At 42.5% G+C, this 20,436-nt stretch overlaps 2 protein-coding genes across 3 annotated transcripts in view; one reads left to right on the top strand and one right to left on the bottom strand.

Annotated features, from left to right (window-relative positions):
• The window catches only part of NSUN2 (NOP2/Sun RNA methyltransferase 2), a 95,647-nt gene that overhangs the window by 68,355 nt on the left and 6,856 nt on the right, over window positions 1–20,436 (bottom strand). The gene's annotated exons all lie outside the window — the stretch shown is intronic.
• On the top strand, window positions 1,278–19,783 carry SRD5A1 (steroid 5 alpha-reductase 1). Its single transcript, XM_072152798.1, has 5 exons — window positions 1,278–1,645; window positions 3,855–4,021; window positions 14,671–14,772; window positions 19,144–19,294; window positions 19,479–19,783. Exons 1-5 carry the CDS (start codon window positions 1,359–1,361, stop codon window positions 19,543–19,545), a joined length of 774 nt encoding a protein of 257 aa, XP_072008899.1. The 5' UTR covers window positions 1,278–1,358; the 3' UTR covers window positions 19,546–19,783.

The raw sequence follows: 20,436 nt of genomic DNA, 5'->3' as shown, positions 1-20,436 counted from the left end.
GTGGCGCAACTGCGCTGGCTTTCATGAGACAGAAATCAGGGGCGGGCCGTCGGATGATCCGACTGATTCGGACTGAGCGCGGGATTTAATTTTCAAATTGTGTTGCAAGATCAAGCACTTACATGCACCAGGAAGAAGGTGAACTATGTCGGACCTGAGCAGTGAAGCGACACATGCAGGATATCGGGTGCATGATCGTTGGACAATGCACTTTCGGTGGACTCCTCCGGACGGGTAAGCGAATGTGCCCCAATGTGAAGAGCCATGGTACATAGGGAGGTGTAGATGGTATTTACGGGGGGATATAAGTGAAACAATTTATAGCTACAAGAAGGTTGTCAGTTATTTGTGTCACTGGCTGTATTTGTGAAAATGTGGTGACAGGTTCCCATTAAAGAGTTTATAGCCATAGGCAACTTTATTATAATTTAGAGGACCTGCCACCGGTAAAAACGGTACTAGGAGCTGAAGTAAGCAGCTAATGCTTCAACAGACACAGCAGTGTTAGGCCACTTCCACACTTGCAAGTGTGATGTGCTGAACTTGCATCACACTGGCAGCGAGTGCTTCCTGGATCTCGCGGCCTGAACGCTGCAAACCGGAACTGAACTCAGCATGTCAGTTCAGTTCCGCCGGTTTGCAGTGTTCGGGCCGGGAGATCCAGGCAGCACTCGCAAGTGTGGAAGGGGCCTTACACTGCTAGCGTTATGGGAAACCTCCGATAACGCTAGCAGACACTCCCCGAAGCGCCCCCTCTATAGGCCACTGGTGACTGCCGAGCTTCATGCGCCGGTCACCGCTCCTAATCCCGCCCTCTCATCATTATTAGCACTAAAACTGAAATAACCAAAAACCTGATTTTCACCTAGTAATTTTAAGACAAATACAATCTGCAAAATATAGCGACTATAGTCTTTTTTTGCAGATGCAATGACTTCCATGTATTCTGTGTGTACCCAGGCTACAAGTTGCATTAGTTCACTAGCTATACAGTTGAACCAAATAAAAATTAAATGAATAAAAACCATGGAGGCTGTGCACCGCGTGTCGTTGTATCTACTACACATATATTATAAGCAGTCCACATGTAATTCCTCCCCGATCCCTTGCTCCGACCGGCTGTCCCGCCGCTAGGACAAGCCACTGCCGGGAAACTGTATAGCACAGCGTCACCTCTGCTCCCGCGGGTCACCAGACCTCACTGCTTAGGCGTGATTGGCTGGTCGCTGATCAGTGGGCACCGACCCCTTACTTCTGATTGGCTACTACCTGACAGCGGCAGAGTGTGGTGTGGTGAGGCGCGCGGTTGTGGCCAGTACAATAACAAGCAGTAGTGGCGGAAGTTGTGAGGAGACATCATGTCTTTGCTCGCTGTCTTCCACGATGAGCCGCGGCTGCTTCAGCTCTTGTCCTTCGTCATGGTTCTCATGGGAGTCGTGTCGTTCTTAATGCTCAGGTTTATCCGTGTTCCGTACGGACGCTATGCCAGCGACGTGTTTGGGCCGCCCGTGCCGGTGCGTTTGGCCTGGTTCATACAGGAGTTGCCTTCCCTGGCCGTGCCGGTCTATTACCTGATCGTCCATAGAGAGGTGGCGGCGCCTGCCCAGATTCTGCTGCTGGCCTTCATCTGTCACTATGTGCAGCGGTGAGGAATGCCCCTGCTCTACACCCATACAATCATACTATTCTGTACAGCTGTGTATATACCCTTATATTACAGCACAGTGTATACAGGTCTGCTCTGTACAGCTGTGTATATACCCTTATATTACAGCACAGTGTATACAGGTCTGCTCTGTACAGCTGTGTATATACCCTTATATTACAGCACAGTGTATACAGGTCTGCTCTGTACAGCTGTGTATATACCCTTATATTACAGCACAGTGTATACAGGTCTGCTCTGTACAGCTGTGTATATACCCTTATATTACAGCACAGTGTATACAGGTCTGCTCTGTACAGCTGTGTATATACCCTTATATTACAGCACAGTGTATACAGGTCTGCTCTGTACAGCTGTGTATATACCCTTATATTACAGCACAGTGTATACAGGTCTGCTCTGTACAGCTGTGTATATACCCTTATATTACAGCACAGTGTATACAGGTCTGCTCTGTACAGCTGTGTATATACCCTTATATTACAGCACAGTGTATACAGGTCTGCTCTGTACAGCTGTGTATATACCCTTATATTACAGCACAGTGTATACAGGTCTGCTCTGTACAGCTGTGTATATACCCTTATATTACAGCACAGTGTATACAGGTCTGCTCTGTACAGCTGTGTATATACCCTTATATTACAGCACAGTGTATACAGGTCTGCTCTGTACAGCTGTGTATATACCCTTATATTACAGCACAGTGTATACAGGTCTGCTCTGTACAGCTGTGTATATACCCTTATATTACAGCACAGTGTATACAGGTCTGCTCTGTACAGCTGTGTATATACCCTTATATTACAGCACAGTGTATACAGGTCTGCTCTGTACAGCTGTGTATATACCCTTATATTACAGCACAGTGTATACAGGTCTGCTCTGTACAGCTGTGTGTATACCATTCTACTACAGCACAGTGTATACAGGTCTGCTCTGTACAGCTGTGTATATACCCTTATATTACAGCACAGTGTATACAGGTCTGCTCTGTACAGCTGTGTATATACCCTTATATTACAGCACAGTGTATACAGGTCTGCTCTGTACAGCTGTGTATATACCCTTATATTACAGCACAGTGTATACAGGTCTGCTCTGTACAGCTGTGTATATACCCTTCTACTACAGCACAGTGTATACAGGTCTGCTCTGTACAGCTGTGTGTATACCCTTATATTACAGCACAGTGTATACAGGTCTGCTCTGTACAGCTGTGTATATACCCTTCTACTACAGCACAGTGTATACAGGTCTGCTCTGTACAGCTGTGTGTATACCCTTCTACTACAGCACAGTGTATACAGGTCTGCTCTGTACAGCTGTGTATATACCCTTATATTACAGCACAGTGTATACAGGTCTGCTCTGTACAGCTGTGTATATACCCTTATATTACAGCACAGTGTATACAGGTCTGCTCTGTACAGCTGTGTATATACCCTTCTACTACAGCACAGTGTATACAGGTCTGCTCTGTACAGCTGTGTGTATACCCTTATATTACAGCACAGTGTATACAGGTCTGCTCTGTACAGCTGTGTATATACCCTTCTACTACAGCACAGTGTATACAGGTCTGCTCTGTACAGCTGTGTGTATACCCTTCTACTACAGCACAGTGTATACAGGTCTGCTCTGTACAGCTGTGTATATACCCTTATATTACAGCACAGTGTATACAGGTCTGCTCTGTACAGCTGTGTATATACATGGTGTCATGTGCTGGGCAGTGTAGACATGACTGCTCTTCAAGCAATTACTAGTCTAGTTGTGTACCGCACCATAGCTCACAATGTCACTACAGTGAATTGTCAGCCGTGTTCATGTAGTGGTAAAACCATTCTCCAGTTTCTTTACACAGTCCTGTGTTTTTTTTTAATTTAGGAAGTTATGGTAAGGGTAAAATTAATGAAATGTAAGTTGAAACGTCAAAATCATCATGAAATTAGAAATAACAATTGGCATTTAATGAATGGGCAGTGTAATTTGAAGGGTTAAATGAATTTGAGGCACTAATTTCAGTGATGGCAGCAGTGAAATCAGCAGTGCTGGCATATCACGGGAGGGGGAAGAGGTGTAAGCTATACGTTGTATGTCTATGTATAACTTAAAGCAGAGAATAATCATATAAATCACTGTACATGGTATACTTGTCATAATGCTCTGCTTTATCTTCTTGCAGCACGCTCATTTTCCCGTTCCTGATTCGTGGGGGAAAACCTACACCACTGGCTTCCTTCTCTCTCGCACTGATTTTCTGCTGTTACAATGGATACCTCCAGAGCAGCTACTTGTGCAAGTACTCTGGCCTCCCTATTAACTGGATATATGACATGAGATTCATCATAGGTGAGTGACTCACAGGTCACTATATTTTACAGCGTTTTATGTCATAGAGGCATCCATGCTGTATCTTTCTATGTATTAGATTAGCTTGTGATTCACCCAAGAGGATCAGAGATCCTCCCATCTACACTCTCAGGGAAGATGACAGTAGCTCATTCTTACTATAAAATCTGGAGTCTGAGATGTGTGGTGCTCTTTGCTGCAATCCTTCCTTGCAGTAAAGCAGTACACATCTTCCCCTGATTTAAAGGGACTTCATAAATCTTTTCTGCTCAGAAAAGCTTTTCTGTCGTTTCTTCTGAGTGGGGTCTCCTGACAAACCACCTAATAAACATATAGAGTATAGCAGTCCCCTACTTAAGGACACCCGACTTAGAGACAACCCATAGTTACAGACAGACCCCTCTGACCTCTGGTGAAGCTTTCTGAATACTTTACTATAGTCCCAGACTGCAATAATCAGCTGTAAGGTGTCTGTAATGAAGCTTTATTGATAATCCTTGGTCCCATTACAGCAAAAAATGATTAAACTCCAATTGTTACTGGGGCCAAAATTCTTTTTCTCTGGATCTACAATTATAAAATATACAGTCTCAACTTACATACAAATTCAACTTAAGAACAAACCTCCGGACCCTATCTTGTACGTAACCCGGGGACTGCCTGTATACTGGAGAGCACAGTTTCCTAAATGTCAAGGTCATTAGAGAAGATGTATCAATCTGTCTATGCCAGAAAACTGCATTCATTTTTTTTAGACAGGTTTTTATATGTTACCGTATATTCCGGCGTATAAGACGACTTTTGAAGACAGAAAAATCTTCTGTCTAGTCTGGGGTCGTCTTATACGCCGGTAATCGCGCTGCATGGAGAGGGCTCACGGGCTGCATACAAAGGCTTACCGGTAACACCCGCGATTGGTGCTAGCACCGATCGCGGGTGTTTTCACAGCGATGGTTGCCGGCAAAGTTGCCGGCAGCCTCAAAAAGATAGCGGCGCATGGGCGCCGCCATCTTACCTGGGATCGCCGCTCCCCGTGACGTCATCGGGGGCGGCGATCCGTCTCCATGGTAGCCTCGGGTCTTCCGAAGACCCGAGGCTATTTCGTTTTAACCCCTTCATTACAATGTGCTGATAGCACATTGTAATGAATGAGGAGGAAAATCCCCATATACTGCCATATTGCAGTATGGCAGTATATGGTAGGATCGATCAGACAACCTAGGGTTAAAGTACCCTAGGGAGTCTGAAAAATAGTATAAATTAAAAAAAAAAAAAAGTTTTAAAAAAAAATTATAATAAAAAAACCTAAAATTTCAAATCACCCCCCTTTCCCTAGAACTGGCATAAATATAAATAAACAGTAAAAATCATAAACACATTTCGGACGCGTCCGAAAATGTCCTATCAAAATATGATAATGGTTTTTCAATGCGTTTAACCCCGGAAAATAGCGCCCAAAGTCGAAAATGGCACTTTTTTGCCATTTTGAAAAAAAATCTATAAAAAGTGATCAAAAGGTTGTACAGTCCTAAAAATGATATCATTGAAAATATTATCAAATTTCGCAAAAAATGACACCACCCACAGCAAAGTATAAAAAAGTTATTAGCGCCAGAAGATGGCAAAATCAAAAAAATCATTTTTGTACAGGAGGTTTTCATTTTTGTAAATGTATGAAAACATTATAAAACCTATACAAATTTGGTATCCCCTTAATCGTACCGACCCAAAGAATAAAGTAGACATGTTATTTGGGGAGCTCAGTGAAAGACATAATATCCAAGCCCACAAGAAAATGGCGCAAATGCGTTTTTTTCCCCATTTTCATTGCATTTGGAATTTTTTTCCCGCTTCTGAGTACATGGCATGGAATATTTAATAAAATAAAAAATTTAAGGTACAGTATGGTTATATTTACAGTAAAATGGACAATGGTAATGTTGTTGTTGTATGCCTTATGTTTATGAGCGACAGTTTTCCTGCTATATACCTGCATGTCATAAGAATTTACATTAAAAAAAGGACCATGTTAAATTCAAATCTTGTTTTTTTTTAAATTTTTACCGGTGTTTTGTATGCGTTGGAAAAGGGGTAGTCTTATACGGCGAATATATCTTAAACTCTATATTTTAACAGGAAAGTAGGGGGGTCGTCTTATACACCAGGTCGTCTTATACGCCGGAATATACGGTATATGTAAAATAAAGTATTGTTTTGAACATTTGGGTGCTATTTTCCGCTAAGGGTTTCAACGCGGGGGAATACCTAACATTTATGATTTTTTACGGTGTAGGGGTTCACTCAAATGGTAGCCTTTAGAGAAGCGCCAGGCAGCAGTCTTTCAGGTGAACAAAACAGGTGTCTTTATTTAGACCTAAAAATAACAGGCAAAGGGCTTGCTCCAGCCGGCAAAACAAAATGCATAGTCCATATGATAAATCTCAGTCCATGTTATCAAGCACAGTTCACATTCACAGACACAGTACCGTATTTCACCCTCCTGGGTTAGGAGAACCTTTTCAGTCCTCAGACTTCCCCACACAGCAAGGCTCAGCTCTGGCTCTACTATTCCCTGTGTTCTACTCAGCTACACACAGGTAGGGAACCACCCACCCTTCCCCTGACACAGGTGGCTTTACATAGGGCTGCAAGCCCTGGCCTGGAACGTGGGAGCAGCCATCCCACCCAGCACTGTGACTGCTCCAGAAAAAACCCGTCCCGGATCAGCTGCATTGCAGCTATGCTAAAATAACAAAAGTGTCAGTGGCCGAACGCCGCTGACACCAGCAATACTGGTTTTTACTTCACCGAGGCCAGGCACCACGGTGATGCGTATCTACCATCCACCACAACACCTTGTGCCTTTCTACAACGGTTAATTTATTTTTATATCAGTTCAAAGGGGGTGATTTGAATTTTTAGGTTTTATTTAATTTTTTTAAGACATTTTATTTATTTTAGACCACCTAGGGTACCTTAATCCTAGTTTGTCGAATTGATCCTACCATATACTGCCATTCTAAAGTATGAAAGTATATGGGCATTTTGCATATGATCTATTACAAGATGGTGGCGCCCATGCACTGCCGGCTTTTGACTACCGATGGATATTTGCTGCAAAATACATGGAGAATGTTTGTTTGGAGCGTGCTCATGGACCAGGCACTGTGACTGTGGTAATTTTCTTATTTTTGTTATCCATCACTTCATTCCTTCTGAAATCAACTTTTATAATTATGCTAATGATTTACGACGGTGTTAATGGAGCTCCTTTTTGCTGTAGCTCCACAGACAGTTACATTATCTCACCACCCCCTCTGCTCCCTCAGCTGTGTGCTCATGCACAGTATAACAGCCTGTGACGCTACAGAACAGGGGGGCTCTGGTAACACCCCAGAAGCCCTTCTGGCTTATAATTAAAAGTTGATTTTAGAAGGAAGCGATGGGTAACAAATTACCACAATCATGGTGCCTGGATCTATGAGTAAGTGTCTCTGGTTTATCATGCTTGATTTTGATGGTAGATTTTCGAGAAAATGATTGACAACTATTAATCTGTAATAGGGTATAAATTTAGGATATAAATGGAGTATGAGCACCTTTTCTCCTAATTTTGGTAATACTGCAGACAGATGTAAAATTGAGAAAGGGTAAGCTGACACAATGGTCCTCAATAATTAGAAATAACATGTCACAGACAACACTGGTTTAAAGTTCCATCTCTATATGTTGTCAACAATAATAAACAGTTGCAAAATCATTCTGCATGTATATAATGAGACAAAACAGTAATGTGGAACAACAAAATTATATCTGCACATGGTGACCCTAAAAGTGCAGGTGATAATCATAAACTTTTCCCAGCACCACGACGGCACCAACCAGAGAGAGGGATCCGCCCCCAGGGACAGGAAACCCGAGCATAAAAAACACGCTTCTCCTATCCTGCCTCAGAGGTTTCCAGTCCAGGTGGTCCTTGGCTTATCATTACAACGGCAGCCTCCGGTCCAGGGAGCGCATCACACTGAAGGCATGGCACCGGACGCTCCACTACAGGCAGCAGAGGCAATGCATACGGGTCTGTGTCAAAGATCGATGAGGACGCCAGTCACGCCTCTGTCAGGTACTGTGCTCCGTTCCAGCGAGGTGTTGAGCTACCGGAAGGTTTCCGGCGTGGAGCAGCTGGTGGCGGACCAGAAGTAAAGCAGTAAGAACTTCTGGTTCGCATCGCTGCTATGGCAGAGCAGCAGTACGTGAGCCAGGAGGAGCCCAAGGATTATAGTCCTCCTCCTGGGTTATACATTGACTGATTTATAAGAATTTTAATAAATAGCAAGTTGTGTCTTCTAAATATCAAAAATTTCCCCCACGCCACAGGGCAGGGGGCGGACCCCGGAAAGGGCAGGGCTTAGCATACAAAAATCCCCGGGAACTTGTAGATTCGGTGCTTTCACCCTCTACCAGGATGGCAGACAGACGTGAACCTCCTGAGCACCTGAGAACACAGATTCCGGTAAACTTGGAGGTGGTGAGTGTTGTTAGGGCTCACATATATTCTGATGGTAATCTTCTAACAAATTTTAGGGAGAAGAGGTTCCCAAAAAGGCTACTACAAAGACTCTTCACAGAGAATGCGGAATCTGTGGTAGAAAATTACCATCAAATTGTGAGAAAAATGCCTGTATGGCATGTATTGGAAAAATAATCACGGAAGAATCTTCTTCATGGCTAGAATCTCTATGATCTGTGATTAGGGAGGAGGTTCAGGTGATGGGTAAAAATGTTATTGACCCAAGACCAATATTAGTAAAGACCTCCCAGGACCCTCCTCTGCGGTTACGCAGGACCCTGCAGGGGAGATTTCAGCTTCAGAGGAGGAGGGAGAAAGAGGAGAAGATTTGGCTTCTTCGGTCTCGGAAGAGGAGTTATCTGGACGTCCTTTATTTTTAGCTGAGGATATAGAGGAGAAAAAAAAACCTAAGTCAGTCCAGGATATAATGTTTGAGGGTCTGGCGGAGAGGAAAAGATGTACCAAGGAATGGCAGAACCCCGATAAAAAATCATTTATTCTCAGGGCAATAAAGAGAAAATGCCCATTTGAAGAGAATCCTACTTCTTTCTGGGGCCCTCCACCAAAAGTAGATGCCTCTATTATAAAGATGTCTCGCGGTTCCTCTCTGCCTTTTGAAGACATTAATTCCCTAAATGACCCCATGGATAGGAAGGCAGAAGGGTCTCTTAAAAAATCCTGGGAGTCTTCTATAACCTGTTTTAGGCCAGCAGTGGCAGCAGCTTGTGTAACCCATTTGGTCTTGTTATGGTTGGACCAACTTCAGATACAAACTGTTCAAGATGGAATCCGTAAAATCTGCAGCACCTCTAATAAGTTTCAATTATTTTCTTTGCACAATAGACCTCAAGGATGGGTACTATCACGTCCCCATTTGTCAAAACCATCAAAAATTTCTCAGATTCGCGATCCGATCCCCTGAAGGAGAAATCCTTCACTTTCAATTCAGGGCACTGCCATGCGGAATTTCGTCTGCCCCATGCATAGTCACCAAAAAAATGGTGGAAGTGGTAGCCCACTTAAGGATGAAGAACATTGTACCATATCTAGATGATCTGCTCTTAATTGCCAGAACAGAGGCCGACTTAAGATCTCCCTGCAGTTTCTTCAAGATCTAGGCTGGGTAGTAAATCGAGAAAAATCCAACCTAACTCCACAGAGGACGAAAAAATTTCTAGGGGTAAGGTTAGACTCGGCAAAACAGAGTTCTTTTTTACCGCAAGAGAGAGTTTTAAAATTGAAACAAGCTGTAGGTCTTTTCCAGAAAAATGTCTGCAAGATCCGGGCGGCCCTTCTGGATCTCCTGAGATCCTGCATCCAGTGCGTAGCCTAGGCTCAGAACCATACAAGAATTATGCAAGCTTGGACAATCCGGAACCCACTACATCTAGATTTCAAGGTAAAAATCCCTTATCTAGTCAAGCATTCCCTTACCTGGTGGAGAAATTCACAGAACTTAAAGGAAACCTACCACTTTAATGACACTTATAAGCCAAAAATACCTTGCAACAGCTCCGGGTGAGCTGATGCCGGAGCATATCTTCACTATTTGCATAAAGCACTGTAGTCTGTGTAAAACAATTTTAATTGTTATATTTAAACCCCCCCCCTTCGGCGCACCACTATATAGCCAGACGCACCATGCCGAAATAAAAAGTTGAAGTTGCGCAGGCGCAAGTGTGCCCAAGAGCCCGGTTATGTCTACTATCATTCTCTGCTATAAGTCCGCAAACACTCCCCTTCCGGAAAATATTAAAGCCCATTCTACTAGAGCTTTGGCAGCCTCATGGGCAGAAAAAAGAGGTGCATCTCTAGAACAGATCTGCCGTGCTGCAACTTGCATCCATCCAGGTGGTACTTTGTTAGACACTGGTGTTGGGTGCTAGGGAGGAGCCTTTTAACCTCCTTGTAACCTCCTGTCCCTACTGTTTATAAGGAGCATCCTCCAGGTGGGGGCCGTCATGGTCACTTAGTGGAAACCGAATTACCGGTAAGACTAATTCTGTATTATTATTATTATTATTATTATTTATTATTATTATTATTATTATTATTATTATTTTCTTTCAGGCAATTTTTCCATGTACCCCACCAGGTCCTGACCTTCAGCTTTCTCTGGTATTCCCACCACTCTTAGATTGTTTCTGCATAGTCTGTTTTCCAAGTCATCAGACATTAGATATGAGTAGGGATACATTGTGACTCAACCGCTCTGTTTCTTATGGATCGGAGGTAACTGGTCCTCCACCTCACTTACTCCATCCTCCACTGCATACACTCATTCATTCGCTCTTTTAATGTCATTTTGGATTTGAATATCTTCTGTGAGGCCTCCCATGTGTGTGTTCATTGTTAGCATTGCAGTGCTGCTGTGTGCCACTAGCCTAAATGCATCTTCGAGTGTGTGTTCCTTGGGCACCTGTAAAGAAGCTGCCATCTCCACGACTGTGTTTTGGCCTCGGAGTGATCTCCTGCAGCGGAGTCAGAAGAGGAGATGGAGGAGCAGGGACCACAATGCATACTACATATTTTACAATAACATATATATGTATATTACATAGTTACATATGTATGTACACGTGTGTATATTATTCACAAGTGAAGATACATGCATAAACACACGTAGTAAATACATACATTTATACAATAAAATTTGTATGTATATGTGTAGGTTTTTGAGGTGCTAGACTTAATATAATTTTTTTTATTTTATCATTATTATTTTTTTTTTTTTCTTGGCACTTAAATGAAAACGGGAGGTAGGTGGGCGTTTGTAGGTAATGAAGGGTGTGTAGTTGAACCGTGTCACAGAGCAAGGGGTGTCTGGCGAACAGACACTGCAGGCACTCCTTGCTCCTGATTCTAACACTGTGGCGGAGTCTGCTCCACAGAGTGGCCACGATACAGGACCGTATGAGGGTTGAGTATATACAACGCTTGGGCAGAAGAACAGCGACATGAAATTTTAATCCTTCTGCACCTTTGGCCATAAGTGATGCGGAAGAGGACTGAGACAGCAGCCAACAGGGGGTGCTACCACAGAATTCACACTCCCTTTTAACAGTAAGGATTATTATTTTAATTTAATGAAATTGTTGGCCAAAAATACAATTTTCTTTACATATTAACTCTTTAACTGTAGATTTATATGGTGGCATAACACCATAAACAAATGCTTTTCCCCATAACCTGTAATATTTTTGCTCTCCAGAACTGCATCCAGGCCTCTCTTGAACATTTACATAGTCCGCCATAACGTAGTCTCACTGCTCTTACAGAATCCCAGTCTATGGCAATAGTAGAACCTCCTCTTCTCTAGACGTAGAGGATGCCTCCTTGTCCTGGTCACAGGCCTAGGTATAAAAAGAGCTTTGGAGAGATCCTTGTACTGTCCGTTCAGGTATTTGTACATTGTAATGAGGTCTCCCCTCAGCCGCCTTTTTTATAAACTGAATAACCCCAAATTTTGTAATGTCATTGTATTCGAGCAGCCCATTCCCTCTGCACCTGTTACAGTTGTACTATGTCCTTTTTATACACTGGTTCCCAAAACTGTACACAATATTCCATGTGTAGTCTGACCAGGGATTTGTATAAGGGCAAAACTATGTCTTTATCATGAGAATCTATTCCTCTCTTGACACATCTTACAATTTTATTTGCAGCAGCTGCTTGGCTCTGGTGACTAAAATTAACTTTACCATCCACCAATACCCCCAAGTCCTTTTCAGCTCCAGTTTTACTAAGTAATTGACCGTTTAGAACATAATTATACTTTTTGTTTCCATGGCCCAAGTGCCTAACTTTACATGTATCTACATTAAATCTCATCAACCATTTCTCCACCCATTCCCCAGCTTTTACAAATCTCTCTGTAATGCTAAACTATCGACCTCCGTATTAATTACACAGCTCAGTATCATCGGCAAATATTGAAATATTTATTATTAGGTCATTAATAAAAATCTAAAAAAGTGGCCCCAATATTGACCCCTGTGGTACTTCAATTGTAATGTCAACCCAACCTGAGAATGTGCCAACAACCCTCTGTTTTCTATCAATTGGCCAATTACTTACCCAAAATACACAGATTTTCCCTTAGTCCCAGCAGTCTCACTTTATATACCAACCTTTTATGCGGCACTGTATCAAATGTGTTGGAAAAGTCCAGATATACAACATCCATGGCCTCCCCCAGGTCCAATCTGGAACTTTTTTCCTCACAGAAGCCATTCAGATTAGTCTGACAGTACCGATCCCTCATATACCCATGCTGATGCTGGGTTATAAGGTTATGTACAGTGAGATACTCCAGGATAGCATCTCTAACAAACCCCTCAAATATTTTCCCCACACCAGGAGTTTGACTCGCAGGTCTGTAGTTTCCAGGATTGCTTTTTTATCCCGGTGATTTGTCTATTTTAGTGGTTGTGAAGCGGTGCAGTACCTTTTTTCCTGGGTTAAACAGTAGACATTCCAAAGACAATTTACAGTATTCCTTTTGTTTTTCACTATGAGATTTTCCTGGTTAAAGACCATTGAGAAGGCGACATTCAATACTCGAGTATAAGCCTAATTTTTCAGCACAAAAAAATGTGCTGGAAAACCCTAACTCGGCTTATACTCGAGTCAAGGAAAAAAGTGAACTCTCCTTCAGGCGGGCTATATACTCGAGGGGGCAGGCAGGCAGGCTATATACTCGAGGGGGCAGGCAGGCAGGCAGGCTATATACTCGAGGGGGCAGGCAGGCAGGCAGGCAGGCTATATACTCGAGGGGGCAGGCAGGCAGGCAGGCTATATACTCGAGGGGGCAGGCAGGCAGGCAGGCTATATACTCGAGGGGGCAGGCAGGCAGGCAGGCTATATACTCGAGGGGGCAGGCAGGCAGGCAGGCTATATACTCGAGGGGGCAGGCAGGCAGGCAGGCTATATACTCGAGGGGGCAGGCAGGCAGGCAGGCTATATACTCGAGGGGGCAGGCAGGCAGGCAGGCTATATACTCGAGGGGGCAGGCAGGCAGGCAGGCTATATACTCGAGGGGGCAGGCAGGCAGGCAGGCTATATACTCGAGGGGGCAGGCAGGCAGGCAGGCTATATACTCGAGGGGGCAGGCAGGCAGGCAGGCTATATACTCGAGGGGGCAGGCAGGCAGGCAGGCTATATACTCGAGGGGGCAGGCAGGCAGGCAGGCTATATACTCGAGGGGGCAGGCAGGCAGGCAGGCTATATACTCGAGGGGGCAGGCAGGCAGGCAGGCTATATACTCGAGGGGGCAGGCAGGCAGGCTATATACTCGAGGGGGCAGGCAGGCAGGCTATATACTCGAGGGGGCAGGCAGGCAGGCTATATACTCGAGGGGGCAGGCAGGCTATATACTCGAGGGGGCAGGCAGGCTATATACTCGAGGGAGCAGTGACCAATGCATTTCCCACCCTCAGCTTATACTGGAGTCAATAGGTTTTCCCAGTTTTTTGTGTCAAAATTGGGAGTCTCGGCTCATACTCGGGTCGGTTTATATTCAAGTATATATGGTACATATTAATGTTAGTAACTGTTCCAAAGACATAGGATGACAAGCACAAGGTATGCAGAAAGCTGTTTCTACAATTCTACAGGGTTATCCCAATTGTAGAAACAGCTTTTTGCATACCTTGTAATCATATGTCTTTGTAAATATAAAGTGGAAGAAGTGGACCACAATCCCACCAGAGCAGTGTGAGAGACTAGTGATATCCTGTGACCGCAGATGTGCTGTGGGTATTCAAAGCAAAGGCCTGTGCACTTCTTACCGTTTGGTGACTGGTGTAACCTGCAGGAATATTTCTTTCTCTGTGCTAAAGTCATTGCTGTTCTCTAATTATGATCATCATTTTTTTTTTTATTTTTATTTTTTTTGCAAAATAAAGGTTTTGTGTTGATTTACTTTAATAGTTTTACAAGACAATGTTCTAGTGGCATGGTGTACCCCTTACTAAAAATCCTTCAAATGTTGATCAGTGGAGATTACATGATCATACATTGTTCTATAATTTTGATCTCCACAATAGATTTGATAACATGCCTTCTGTTTGTCTTACAGGAATAGTGCTGTTCATCTGTGGAATGATTGTCAACATTCATTCTGACCACATACTGAGGAATCTGAGACAACCTGGGGAGACGGGATATAAAATACCTAGGGGTAAGTAGCCAGCTACTTATCATCAGTAGAAGCCCTGTTTTCCTAGATGGCTTAATGGAAGCTGTAGACGTCTTCTCTTGATACTTTGTTATCATAAAATGGTCACTGCAACAAAACTCAAAAAAGAACTCTTTGAGGGACATGTATCTTTATTTCTGCTAGTTAAATTGTCAATTTTTTGCGGCTTTTGATGTTTTTGCGACTTTTGCGGTTGTTTTTTGAAGTACACCTTGGTCTGTACAAATTAACTTTTTTTTTTTTATTATTTATTGGTTATTTCTAAGGGTGAGGTTGTTAACAGTAATGTAATTGGGCAAATCGCCTCTCCTCAGCTGTTGTAATGTCTTTAAAAACGCAATGTGTGACCGCAGCCTCATATGTCGTCATCTCCCTGGGGTGTGACTAGAGGGCTTAAAAATGCAGGACACGGCCTCAAATCCAAAATTTACAGAAGTGTCCACTCCTGCATATAACCCCCTCACATGGCCTGTGTCCATGTGCATTTGAGACATTTGCAACAAAAAGTCTCAAAAAGAAGCTAAAATCTGTGCCTGCCAGGACAGGAAAGACTAAACATCTCAAGAAAAATACCTGATCATACATAAGGAGCAAAAAAGAGCTTCCAAATGTCTCAATTATACACCAAAGAAAGAAAAAACTATGATACATGTCCCCCTATGTCTTTCCAGAGAGAGAGGTATGGGGCAGCACCGTGTATGTGGAAATGGCAGGTGCAGGCCTTCTCAAAAGGTGTGACAACTACTCAAGGAGCAATATCGATGGTGAAGCAGCACTGTTCGGTAAGAAAAAGGTATTTTTATTCCACCATGTTAATGCAACGTTTTGCCATGGTGGAATAAAAATACCTTTTTCTTACCTAAGGGAGTGCTGCTCCCCCTATGTCTTGTAATAGCTATGCTTGATAGTATCAAGTGACAGATCAGGGCTACAAGAAGACTCTTTGGTTGGTCGACTTGGATGCCTTGTTAAAGAGGACCTGTCAAATGAAATAATGACTCAAAGAGCTGCTTACTAGAGTAAGCAGCTCCCTAGCCCTACCCCTAGTAATAGCAGTGTTAAACTGCTAGCTTTTTTTGAACATGCCCATAAAGTTTGCAAATGCTGCACTACATGGCCCTCTGAACGCCGGACTAGGCTTACAGCGGTACGGCTTATTCATGAGGGGGGCGGTCCCCTATCCTAAGCTTCCCCCCCTGGCATTCAGAGCGATTTATAGCGCAGTGTTTGCTAGATTACCGGTATGTTCCGATAAAGATAGTGGTCTGACACTGCTCCTTGAGTCATTATTTTGGGTCACAGGTCCCCTTTAAGTATTTCCTAGTTATGTCTTAAAGGAAATCTACCACTTAGTACCACTTTTTAATCGAACATGCTTTCAGACAGCATTTGTTATGCTGATGCAGGACTGATCTTGGTTTGTACTGTAACTAAGTGTTTTCTGAAAAAAATAGTGTGTCACATAATACAGTGTAATACATCTGTATTAGGTGAAGAATAGCTTGAACAAGTGATCAGTGGATCACTAACCTGTAAAAGTAAAGAAAAAAAAGTTAAACACTAAATAAAAACCATTTTTAATAAAAATAATTAATTAAATAAAGTTAAAGTCCCCTAAACACAAACATTCCCTATACACATCTAATAAAGTAAAAATACCTGAAAATCACCAAAACCCCCCACATATTTGGTATCGCCGCGTCCGTAACAATCTGTACAATAAGTCAGAAACATTATTGGACCTGTACGGTGAACGCCGTAAAAACAAAACCCGAAAAACTCGCCAAAAATATAAATTTTCATAAAATCCCTTCACAAAAATGTTCTAAAAAGTGATCAAAAATAAAAAGTGATCAAAAATAGTTATGTGCCCCAAAATGGTACCAATTGAAAGAACAACTCAACACGTAAAAAATAAGCCCTAAACTAGCTCTGGTTTTACTTTATTTAGGCCTCTCAAAGTGACTTGAAACCTGAGCAGGTCCCTCAATAGCAGGATTTTGCTTTTTTTATGAAAATGTAAAAAATTGTACCTGACGTTCAAAGCCCTACAAAAATAAGAGTATGCATAAAAAACCACGGAGGTATAAAGCAGGCATTCGGTGAATGTTAGTTATTAAGTTTTTTGGTGTTTCACCAAATATCTGATTTTCTCATAAATAAATGCAAAACATACCACCAAAATTTTTTAACTAACATGAAGTACAATTTCAAAATCACTTGGATATGTTAAAGCGTTCCAAAGTTATAACCATTTATAGTGTCAGAGGACAGATTTCAAAAAATGGGCCATGTCAGGAAGGTGAAAAGTGGCTTCGGCGCTAAGGGGTTAAGGACCAAACCTATCCAAGGACAGGAGCCCAAGCATCATAGATATACAGTGCCTACAAGTAGTATTCAACCCCCAGCAGATTTAGCAGGTTTGATAAGAAGCAAATAAGTTAGAGCCTTAAAATTTCAAACAAGAGAAGGATTTATTAACAGATGCATAAATCTTACAAACCAAAAAGTTATGTTGCTCAGTTATATTTTAATAAATTTTAAACATAAAAGTGTGGGTCAATTATTATTCAACCCCTAGGTTTAATATTTTGTGGAATAACCCTTGTTTGCAATTACAGCTAATAATCGTCTTTTATAAGACCTGATCAGTCCGGCACAGGTCTCTGGAGTTATCTTGGCCCACTCCTCCATGCAGATCTCCAAGTTATCTAGGTTCTTTGGGTGTCTCATGTGGACTTTAATCTTGAGCTCCTTCCACAAGTTTTCAATTGGGTTAAGGTCAAGAGACTGACTAGGCCACTGCAACACCTTGATTTTTTTCCCTCTTGAACCAGGCCTTGGTTTTCTTGGCTGTGTGCTTTGGGTCGTTGTCTTGTTAGAAGATGAAATGACGGCGCATCTTAAGATCATTGATGGAGGAGCAGAGGTTCTTGGCCAAAATCTCCAAGTAGGCCGTGCTATCCATCTTCCCATGGATGCGGACCAGATGGCCAGGCCCCTTGGCTGAGAAGCAGCCCCACAGCATGATGCTGCCACCACCATGCTTGACTGTAGGGATGGTATTCTTGGGGTCGTATGCAGTGCCATCCAGTCTCCAAACGTCACGTGTGTGGTTGGCACCAAAGATCTCGATCTTGGTCTCATCAGACCAGAGAACCTTGAACCAGTCTCTCTCAGAGTCCTCCAAGTGATCATGAGCAAACTGTAAACGAGCCTTGACATGACGCTTTGAAAGTAAAGGTACCTTACGTGCTCGTCTGGAACGGAGACCATTGCGTGGAGTACGTTAATTATGGTATTGACTGAAACCAATGTCCCCACTGCCATGAGATCTTCCCGGAGCTCCTTCCTTGTTATCCTTGGGTTAGCCTTGACTCTTCGGACAAGCCTGGCCTCGGCACGGGAGGAAACTTTCAAATGTTGTCCAGGCCATGGAAGGTTAACAGTAGTTCCATAAGCCTTCCACTTCCGGATGATGCTCCCAACTGTGGAGACAGGTAGGCTCAACTCCTTGGAAAGGGTTTTGTACCCCTTGCCAGCCTTGTGACCCTCCACGATCTTGTCTCAAATGGCCTTGGAATGCTCCTTTGTCTTTCCCATGTTGACCATGTATGAGTGCTGTTCACAAGGTTGGGGAGGGTCTTAAATAGTCAGTCAGAAAAGGCTGGAAAAACAGATAATTAATACAAACATGTGAAGCTCATTGTTCTTTGTGCCTGAACTACTTATTAATACTTTAGGGGAAACAAACAGAATTCTGGTGGTTTGATGGGTTGAATAATAATTGACCCATACTTTTATGTTTAAAATTTATTAAAATATAACTGAGCAACATAACTTTTTGGTTTGTAAGATTTATGCATCTGTTAATAAATCCTTCTCTTCTCTTGAAATTTTAAGGCTCTAACTTATTTGCTTCTTATCAAACCTGCTAAATCTGTATGGGGTTGAATACTACTTGTAGGCACTGTATGTATGTGTTATTCTGCTGGGAAGCCTGGACTCCTTACATGATGTATAACTATGATGCCTGGGCTATGATGCTTAACTGTGCTTTAGCCCTACTGCCATAAATATCCCCCACTCCCATAGATTGCATGTTACAGGAAGAAAAAACGGTACTGGGCTTGAAATTCAGCTAATTAGACTCTGTGGTGGCCCTGCTGGGTTACTGCATCTTGACTCGCTTTCGCTTCTGGCTCAGTTCTCTGCGTTGGAGCTACTATGAACCACTGAGAGAATAGTTATCAATTGTTCAACATACAACATTCCAAGAGTTTTTTTGTTTTTTTTTTTGTTTTTTTTTCCTATGCATATGTCTTGTTCCTCACTTTTCTGTTCTGTTTTAAGGTGGACTTTTTGAATATGTTTCCGGGGCAAACTTTTTGGGTGAAATTGTTGAATGGTTTGGTTTTGCCATTGCTAGTTGGTCAATCCCTGGCGTAGCTTTTGCTATATTCACATTGCTGGTTCTTTTATCTCGAGCACAGCAACATCATAAGTGAGTATTTTATTTCTATATTCATTAAAGCTGTTTTATTATTTGATGTAATGTGTTCTGTGTGGCTAGAATGGTCATTGTTTAAAGTGTTGTTCTTATCGTGATGTTCTACAGTTGTGGACTATTTATTGTTGAACTAATTGTGTTCTTTAATGCAAAGTCTGACCATGTCATATTTTTCCAGATGGTATATTGAGAAATTTGAAGACTATCCAATATCCAGGAAAATCCTCATCCCGTTTATATATTAAGTTTGAAAGAAGATGGGCAAAGGCTCTTGCCACAGTTCTGGTGCTGATCTCTTTATTTCTGTGCTATGGAGCTTACTGGTTTTCCTAAGAAAGTTTGATGTTTTAATGGCCTTTTTCTTGCATTACATAATGCATGCATTTTTATGATCTGAGGACTTGAATCTGTTCTACCTCATTTTATTGTTGTAATATACAGTTTACTTTTTCAAAAATTGTTAAATATAAGTTTTATCAGCAAGCAGGCCAAGAGTGTCTTTTATTTCTTATATTTAAAGGGATTTATAACTCCTAAAAATAAAACCTCCAGATAACGATAAAGGAAATTTACCATCAAACATGATAAACCATGGACACTTAACGTAAATGTGCTTAAAAACCCTAACTTGGCTTATACTTGAGTCTATGGAAAAAAAATGTATGTACCCCCTGCAGGTCCTCTTCTGTCTTCAGCTCGGTCTTTTGCGCTGCGTCGCGCACACACCATGATGTCAGCTGCTTGCCGTTATCATAGTGTGTGCGCACCGCCATCGGCTCTATACAGTGTCCCCGCATCACTGCCTTGTGCGCCTCCCCAAAAGTCGATTGTGACAGAACCGAGTCTACATTGAATTGAAAATATTCTTTAAGTGCCGAGGTGAGAGCTTCCTTGGTGTGTGTGTGGGGTTTTCAGCAATTGTTCGTCAAGTCTCCAGTGGCAGGAGCGTACGTGGTGGAAATTGTCTCTTGGTCTGTGTCACCGGTGTGTGGTCTGACCACGAGATGGAAAACACCTCCACATCCAGTAGCATAAATAGAATTTGGGTGTTCCCAAAAAAATAATCAATGCAGGTGTGGGTGCCATGAGGTGGAGAGAAGAAAGTGTACGCCTGGTCTCTAGGTCTGCATACTCGC

This window comes from Engystomops pustulosus, chromosome 5 (assembly GCF_040894005.1).
Source record: "Engystomops pustulosus chromosome 5, aEngPut4.maternal, whole genome shotgun sequence".
In the NCBI taxonomy this organism is placed as follows: domain Eukaryota; kingdom Metazoa; phylum Chordata; class Amphibia; order Anura; family Leptodactylidae; genus Engystomops; species Engystomops pustulosus.
Note: the sequence above shows the minus strand (reverse complement) of the source record. Positions and strands in the feature narration are given on the sequence as shown.